Genomic DNA, 9,530 nt, shown 5'->3' on the forward strand with positions numbered 1-9,530 from the left:
TTTCTGCGTATCCGCTTCGTCGGCAACCGAATCCGATGTAGCGGATCGTGTTTGTTTTTGGAAAGTCTTTGTACAGCTGCTAATTCGATCTTGTGGTTGCCTCTTTGGTTTCTATGATCTATAAATAGAGCCTAGAGAGCAACCATTCGAATTACCTCTTCCATTATTCATTTTCTACATTTATCTTTTGAGAGAAGAGAGTCTTTCTTTGTTTTGTGAGAGCCTAGTTGTTCACCTAGGTTCTAGTTGTTCTATTTCTGTTCTTACTCTATCCTAGAGGTTGTGAAGAACTACTTGACTGAACAAGAGATTGGTCTTCGGGAGAAGACTTGATTAAGCCTTACTTCGGGAGGAAGTAAGCAATTGGTCTTCGGGAGAAGACTTGCTAAAGCCTTACTTCGGGAGGAAGTAAGCACTCACACTTCAAAGACGAAGGGAGTTCGGGCTTGAAGGTGTTTCAAGAAGTCAGATTCGTAAAGTGGATTACAAAGGATTGCGGCAATACTTTAGAGGGAGTCTAAACTTGTTTAAGTCAATTGTCTTTGTAATTTTGATACTTTATTAATTGATTTCATTCTCTGGGCGTGGCCCCGTGGACTAGGAGTGTTCGTGAGAACACTGATACCACGTATAAATCTCTTGTGTCAAGTTATTTATTTTTCTGCAAAATATTTTATATTCACTTTTGTTAGTTTCTTTGTAGCAGAATTACTTTCTGCTGCTGCAAACGCTTACAGTTTTTATATTTTCGTATATACAACTGACATTTGCAAAAACACGGTTTTTCAATTATTATACTTATATAAATCACAACAAAGCTTCCATGTATATGAAAACAAAGTTTACACACACTAATATGACTCAATAGATAGAGAACAAAGTTTGCGTACACACACTACACTTGAGTACACATACACTCAAGTGAGCCATTATTCCTTATTTCCCTTATATATTAGTAATGATATGACATAGCATTACTAATATGATAGAGATTATTATGAGATTTATATATATATATATTCAATAATGAAAAGGTCGACCAAATATTATATGATCGTGTACATATAGAAACACGTACTACAAGGCATGCATGCATGCATGCAATATTAATTCATCAACAACGTCTATCTCGAATGCAAAGATGGCCAGTCAAATGCCAACTTTCACCTTTAACATCAACACCCAATGGTTTTGCAATTAGGGGACGTATTATAGGACATAATGAGGGTTGTTTACCCTTTGAGTGTTCCCCGTATTGCTCTACATATTTCTTCCATGACTCATTGGGATCACCTATTGAGAACTTCGTCCAACTAGCGGCGCCATTCTCAAACCTACTATGCGTCACACGAACAAAGATCACATCATCTCTATTCTTCTCATCATTGTTGTTTAGGATATCATCAATCTCGACGATGAATATGTCTCCATAAGGTCTAACAGAATGCGTAAAAAGAGGCAATGAGATGGGATCAATAGATACCGCAGCAAGATCTGCCGTTACAACAATTCTTTTTCCATCAGGACTGAAAAAGGGATGGTTTACATGACCCGCGAAATCATCACCACTTCCTAACACTTTTATCACAACACGAGTATTCGCGTTCACTAAGTACACTGCAAAATATCCTGGGTCAAGACCATTATCACTCGCGGGTGCATTACTTGGCTTGTCGCGTGTTGAGGAGAAAACGATCCAATCTCCACTCGGAGACCACTGACAATGTGTGTCAGTCCAAGCCCCGTTCGTTAGTCTTGTTACTTTGCCATTATTGGACTCCCCAACCTGGGAATTCTCCATTATGTATAGATTTTTGTATCCACTTTCTCCACCATCTCTTGTAGATCGAAAAACAAATCTTTTTCCTAACTCAAAACAACAACATTGCTATTAGCAAAATACGTGCATAAGACCTAATATTAAAATGCATCAATAACGATTAATATAAATGTTAGTCAAATTTATACCATCTGGACTAGGTGATGGAAATGCATTGTTGTTTCCATTTGTGAGTTGGATAATGTCTTTAGATTGGAAATGATGATGATGCCTAATATTGGGCAATCGACAAATATCCAATTCATGGTTTACATTGAATGCTGGTCCCTTGCATACAAACAACTCATCTCTTCCATCGATTTGGTTCCAAACTGGTCCAAACAAATTATTTGGGCCTTCGGTCTACAAGGGTTATAGTTCAGGAGGATAAATCTTATTTATTATATCATATATATGTATGTATGATTATGTTTATGATATGTACCTGGTAAACCATATACAATCCATCTTTGTCAGCTACCCAAACTCTCATGAACTCATTGTCAACAAATGCAAGCCTCGAGCCATCTCTCGAAAATGAAGGAAATACTCCTTGAACCCTAAACAAGTCTACGTTTGGAGGTGGACAGTCAAGCTGGATGATTTTTCTTTCCATACTATTATATTCAGGAACCTGTAACAAATAGTAAGACTCAATATTAAATTACACTATTAATAACATATATAATCTATATTTATTGTGTTGGATATCTTTAAGTTAACTTATGGGCATTAATTGCTATGGGACAAAAGACATCGAGAATTGCTAAAAAAATACGACTGGTGCCTAGCATTCTCTTCAGTGTTATACCACTATTGTTGTAATTAAGTATCAGATCTCATATAACTTAACAAAATAATTTTTAAAAAATATTGCTAACTAATCGTGCGGTGCTACCTATAGAAGCTGCTGGACACCACTGATGCCCAATAGCAATGCTCCTAAGATGCCTGGCACCTAGGGCCGGTCCTGAGTTAAAATAGGTCATAGAAAAAAAAAATTGGCCCTTACTATAAAGATTATGAATGGTATTTTTAAAAATTATTAAAAAAATATGTATACTTTTAAAAAAGTATAATTTTTATCTGGGCCCTTAATATGGGTGGGCCCTAGTTCCGGGCCTAGCCTGCTTATGTCTAGGGCTGACCTTACTAGCACCACTATGAGGTGTTGCCCTATAATTTGTTAATGATTTTTTATAATTTTTATTAAGATAAAATAAATAAGACCCCGATATTAAGCTACACCAGTAACGATATTACACCTCAAAAGATGCAAAGCATCTAAGTGCCCTTTAGCATTTCTCGTTCTTTGTTTTTTGTGTGTGTAATTAATAAGCAAACTAAGGCAACAATAATTAAAAGTCAAGAAAAGTTTTGAGTTATGTACGTACATTAAGATTGTCGCTCTTGCAACGATGGTAACCAATAGCAATTTTATTGTGATCTCCCCCCTCATCCACGATCACAAAAGGGTTAAAGTGGTCGGCCTTTGGTCTAGTTCTTTGAGTTATTTTTATGGGATCTCGATTCAAAGTAGCTGGATAATGAAAAACCTCAATGTGTCGATATTGTTCAAACGAACGAGCAGTATCATCAAATTTTGATTCTTTGCGAATAGTTGCGACGGCCACAGTGGTTTCGTCGATGGCAGCTGGAGTCATTGCATGAAAGCCTTCGGGAGTAACACGAGGAGTGTCCGATGTAAAACCATTGCTAATGTCAGCTCTAAACACACCCCAATAGTTTCCAACCTTTCGATGGAAAAATAAAATGTTTTCACTTCCCCATGTTGGCCATCCACCATTCTTTATAACCATCTTACGATCTAAATCAGGTCCATCTACATTAAACACATAAATATCTGTTTTTAGATCTTCAATTTCCCCTTCCCAACCTTGTTCTTTAAATGATGCCACTGCAATCTTTTTTCCAGATGGTGATACTGATGGACTTAAATCAGCTTTTCCCTAAAAATACACAATATTGTATGAAAGAAAAGAATAGGTTAATTTTGTTATGTTCGTAATGCATTTATGGGACAATATTCATGAGAATTTAATGAGAATAATGGGTGTGCAGTGTATATGATGATAGTAGCTAAAGTATGTGTGATGAATGGGACAATATTCATTATGTTTTAAAAAAATTTATTTCTAGTGACAGCAAAATTTTTTATTATAAATATGTAACAACTTTTAATATATATGTTTACTACATAAAGGTTTATTCTTAGTGACAACGAAATTTATAATGACTGAAAAAAAATATAAAAAAAAAAAATTATGTTATTATTAGTATGTATTATCACTAGCTAAAGGTATTACAAGAAGTTATTGTGTCTAGAACAAAAATAGTAACAATTTATATTTTGAAGGGATAATTATGTACTATTTAGTCAAAGAAAATTATTTATTGCTACTAAAAAGTTATCAATATAAAATTGAAGGTGTTATAAAACAGGGAATTCTAATTAAAATTTAAAATCCAAGCGTATGTCTATGTATAAAACAATAATTAAATATTTAGTTACTACTTTACAAATTATGATGAGTAGTTTTGATGTAAATTTATATAAATTTAGAAAATTTTACATCCATCAATAACATGTGAGAACATAATATTAATCATACCTGTGGGGTGAGTCGTTGAGTTTCTGAAGTCTTAAGATTTGTTTTATAGACTGATGTCCATGGGAAACGACGTTTGTGAGGATTATCCTTAGTTGTGACATAAACAAGATAATCACCAGCAATACAACCACTATCCTCCATTCGAATACCATCAAAGGTCCCAAATTCATGAGCAAAATCAATGGTTTCGACTTCAGGATAATCACTATTATTATAGTGAAGAGCTATGTATAGTGTTTCGAGGTTGCCTTTTCTTTCAGATACGTAAACCAAGCCCGAGGAGATATCAACATCGTTTTCGCTATCTCCAGAAAGGCGTTTATGAATTGTTTGAAGAGCATTAGATGGAATAGGTCGGCCATTGTAGTTATAGGACACACCATCAGTCATGTGAACCTCATGAGGATTTTTGTTCGATATATATTGTGAGTATATGTCCAATGGTACCGGGGGTCTATAAGTTGTGAAGAAAGCGATGCTACTCTTCTCATTTTCCATACCTATTTTAGTAGTTCATAAACTTAGTAAGAATTTTGATTTATTTTAATTGTTTCGATAAAGATATTTTATTATTATAAACATTCTTCTGAAAGTGTTTGGATATCATTAATAAAATAAAATTGTAAATACATTAAGAAGTAGACAAATTATTTCAATTTAAAAAATAATTTTTTAAAAGTCAATTTAGAGAAGTTATAAATCATAGCTTCTCACTTCTAGCTTAAAATTGATAGTAAAGATAAGAAACAAAACAAAAGGTTTACTTAATTGAAAATCAATTAGTCTTCTATATCATAAATATATTTATGTTCATGTTGTCAATGTAGAGTAATTAGTTCATAAACAAATAAATTTTGTTTAGGTAGAGTTTTTTTACTTTTAGAGCGTTCACATCTCATGAGCTAAACTTAGTTCAAAAGTAAAAATACATATATAAAAAAAATGCTGTTAAAAATGAGTTCCATCAAATGATTAGAATCTCAAAAATGACTTAAATAAGCTAATTAGCCAAAGACAGCTAATAATAGTACTATAGGTAATGAATAATAATAATAATAATAATAACATATAAATATGATAGCATGAAAAAGAAACAAAACAAAAGATTTACTTAATTGAAAATCAATTAGTCTTCTATATTTATTATAAATATACTATATACCTTGTGGATGTGTAGAATCGAAGCCTTGCCAAGTCTTGGATATATAATTTGGAAGAGAGATAATTATGATAAACACCTATGGAGCTACAACTCCTATTTATAGTAGTTTCAACCAATCAAAATTCTCCACCTAATTAACCAAACATCTTAGTTAACATAATTTACTAACCTTCCAAACTTGGTTAACTTTAACTCAACAGATCATGCACATGCATGTGTTTCTCATGTATATAGTAGCTGGCAATGCTGTCCTAGTTATAGAGGTCCATTGCATTTATCATCATCATCAATGGATATAAATTGGAAAAGCCAAAACACACCAAATAAATAAATAAATAAATAAAAATCTATTAATTATAGAGTTTGAGGGTTGAATTGAATCGGATTAGATTATTAAGATTGAATTGAATTAGATTGGATTGATAGCGGATCCAAGATTTAAATTTAGGGTGGGCGTTGTTATGCCCATATTTCAAGCGGCCAATATAAACATATGACACGTAAACATGAAGTTAGAAATAAAATTTATATATATAAATAGAGAGGAATGTAATAATGGTTACATCACCTCGGTCCACCATCGCCGAAGGTGGCTCAACCACGTTTAGCCGAGAGAAACAAGAAAGAGAGATGCATATTGAAGGAGGGAGCTCACAATTAGTAGAAAGGGGCACTACAAAAAATGTCACTTTTGCCAGCACATTTTTGTCTCTACTCATTTTATTGCCTCAAATACCAACATATTTTTGTATTAGTTTTGAAATGTATATTGAAATTAAAAATATTTTTATTGCCTCATTTTATGCTTTTCCTTTTACTCTTTTTTTTTTCTTCCTAGCTAGTAGCTAAAATCATTTTTTTTATTTTTTTTTGTGTGTGAATAGAGGTGACAACACATTATATATGTGTATTTTTTTCTTTTTCAAAATTTTAAAAAGTTTTTTAAACTAAACTATTTATTAATTTGACTCAAAAATTATACCATTGTAATCTATTTTTTATGATGATCATTTTAATATATGGGAAGCATATATTTTTTTGCCGCTACAGAAACAAATGACCCGAAAGAGTAATTTTTAAGTTTTTTTTTTCTATGTATCTAGTTAACAAAAATAATCAAACTCTCAACTTAAACGAAATTTAATATATCAGCCAATTTTATAAGTTATTAAGTAATAAGTTTATACACTTAGCTTATTTTGTAACAATTTTGATATGTTTCTAAAATAAATATATGGCAATCACATAGTATCTTAAAATTCAATACAACAACCAACATTTACTCCATATTTCTTAGAATAAATTACATCTCAGCATGTAATTATTAAATTGTTTAGGGAATTATTGTTGGTTATTAAAATACCAGCTATTATGTAATAGTTTCACACACATACCGGTGGTTTATTGTACTTGTAGTTTTTTTGAAATAGATTGAAAACACCAAGGACGAGGCACAACAAAATCCATGGCAAACAGGGGTGCATCAAAGAGCAGGACATGATGATAGCCAACCAAAACTTCAAAGATCAACAAGAGTGTGAAAGTCATCAAATCTGAAATGTGCTAATGTTGATATAGCTGAAGAAGAAAAGTTAAAAAAAAAAGAGTCATATAAAGAGGCATACCAAAACTCCAAGTGGCTAGGAGCTATGAAAAAATAAATAAGTGCGCTAACGAAGAATCAGACTTGGGAGTTGGTGCCAAAGCCGAAGGAAGTAAAATTTATTTTGTGCAAATGGGTCTACAAGGTAAAAACTTATCCTGACGGCTCAATTGAAAGTTACAGGGCTCAGTTAGCAGCTCAAGGATTCTCTCAACAGTATGGGTTAGATTATGACGAGACATTTACCCCAGTTACTAAGATTACAACAATGCGAGTTTTGTTAGCACTTGCAGCTAGTAAAGACTATGGCAGATGGATGTGAAGAATGCCTTTTTACATGCAGAACTAGATCGAGAGATATACATGGTGTAACCAAGAGGATTTGAGGATAGAGCACATCCTGACTATGTTTGCAAATTGAAAAAGGCACTTTATGGATTAAAGTAAGCTCCACGGGCATAGTATGCCAAGATTGCTGAGTTCTTAGTAGAAAGTGGATATATTTCACGGTGCATGCAGATTCAAGCTTATTCATTAAAGTAAGGGAAGCAAAAATCGTGATTGTTCTGGTATATGTCGATGATCTCATTATCACTGGAGATGATGATGCATAAATTTTTCAAATGAAGGAGAACCAATTAGTACACTTTCAAATGAAGGAGCTTGGAGAACTGAAACACTTCCTCAGATTAGAAGTTGACCGAACTAAGGAAGGCTCATTTCTCTGTCAGCAAAAGTATGCTAAAAATTTGCTGCAAAGATTTGAAATGCTCGAGTGCAAGTCCATCTCAACACCTATGGAAGCTAATGCTAAGCTGCTCATGCTGAAAGTGATTCGCAAGATGGAGCAATGTATCGACAACTGGTGGGAAGTCTAATCCTCTTTACATTGACTCGACCTGACATTTCTTCTATAGTTGGAGTAGTAAGTTGATATATGCAGCAATTAATGAAGCCACATTTAGAATTAGTACTACGAATACTGAAGTATGTAAAAGATACCATTAACTATGGTCTCTTCTATAAGAAAGGTGATAAGGTTAAGATCGTTAGCTACTGCGATGCTGATTATGTCAGAGATCATGATACCCGACGATTAACTACTGGGTAAACTTGGATTTGGAGTAGTGTCGTAGTATAGCGAAAGGCAACCAACAATATCTTTGTCAACCACAGAAGCAGAGTATAGAGCAGCAGCAATGACGACTCAAGAAAGTGCGAGGTTGATGCAACTAATGAAGGATTTACTCCAATCCACAGATTTTGTAGTGCCACTTTATTGTGATAATCAGACTACTATCCGTCTAGTAGAGAAACCAGTGTTTTATGCTTAAACAAAGAATGTGGAGGTGCATTACCATTTTCTCAGAGAGAAAGTACTTCAGGAAGAATTAGAGTTGCACCTAGTGAAGAGCGAAGATCAAGTAGCAGAATTATTCACTAAAGGACTCAACAGAACGAGATTTCAGAAACTGAGAGACCAACTCAATATGAAGAGTCAGTGTTGAGGGGAAGTGTTAAAAGATCAACACCTACTCTATAAGTGTCTAGAATTTTCTATCATTTTAGTAATATTATAGAATTTTCTAGAATCATAGAGAATTAATAGTCATAAGAAGTTTCAAGAATATTTTAGGCTATAATAAATTGACAATTCTAAGAGAACATTCTAGCATAATAATGCACCATCCTTTGAGTAGTATAAATAGGGAAGTTGGTTCTTTGGTGGTGCATGGTGAGTTGAGTGATAATTCTAGTGCACAAGTAAGTGTAATCTAAGTATTCTAAAGAGTGTCCTAAAAGTATAAGTTATATACAAGAGTGTTATCAGGGGCGGGTGTAGGTGTATAGTACGTTGGGGTGGCCTTGGCTCTCTCAAAATTTCTAAAAATAAATGTATGTATACTTAATGAACAAAAATCATATACATTAATTTATAGTTCCTCATGAGTCATTACAAAGGAAAGTCAAAGAAAAAAAAGTAGAAAGTGGTATACTTAATTGTTAAATTATTTTATTTTTTATTTTTATAATAATTTATATAATAATATATTATTTATAAATTAATAATAGCTTATTATTATATAGAAAATAATAATTAGAGTGAAAAATAAAATTTAGTGTATTATTTTTAAATTTTACTACAAATATGCATGTTATTTTTAAAAAAATTATAGTATATTATTCAAAAGGTTTTTTAAGTATACCTTTTATATCTTTTCACATTCAGAATAGTTTTTTGATATATTTTTTTTATAATCATGTATATTATAGTTATTTAGAATAACTTGTAAATTTTTTAAAATAGTTCAC

General features: G+C 32.7%; 1 protein-coding gene across 1 annotated transcript; it reads right to left on the minus strand.

Annotated features, from left to right (window-relative positions):
• Window positions 1-792: 792 nt before the first annotated feature.
• LOC133033060 (uncharacterized) lies at window positions 793-5,764 on the minus strand. The gene is made up of 6 exons (XM_061107611.1): window positions 5,615-5,764; window positions 4,453-4,952; window positions 3,214-3,789; window positions 2,265-2,453; window positions 1,969-2,182; window positions 793-1,866 (listed from the first exon to the last, which is right to left on the minus strand). Exons 2-6 carry the CDS (start codon window positions 4,948-4,950, stop codon window positions 1,115-1,117), a joined length of 2,229 nt encoding a protein of 742 aa, XP_060963594.1. The 5' UTR covers window positions 4,951-4,952; window positions 5,615-5,764; the 3' UTR covers window positions 793-1,114.
• Between the last annotated feature and the right edge of the window lie 3,766 nt (window positions 5,765-9,530).

This window comes from Cannabis sativa, unplaced genomic scaffold (genome assembly GCF_029168945.1).
Source record: "Cannabis sativa cultivar Pink pepper isolate KNU-18-1 unplaced genomic scaffold, ASM2916894v1 Contig2, whole genome shotgun sequence".
NCBI lineage: Eukaryota > Viridiplantae > Streptophyta > Magnoliopsida > Rosales > Cannabaceae > Cannabis > Cannabis sativa.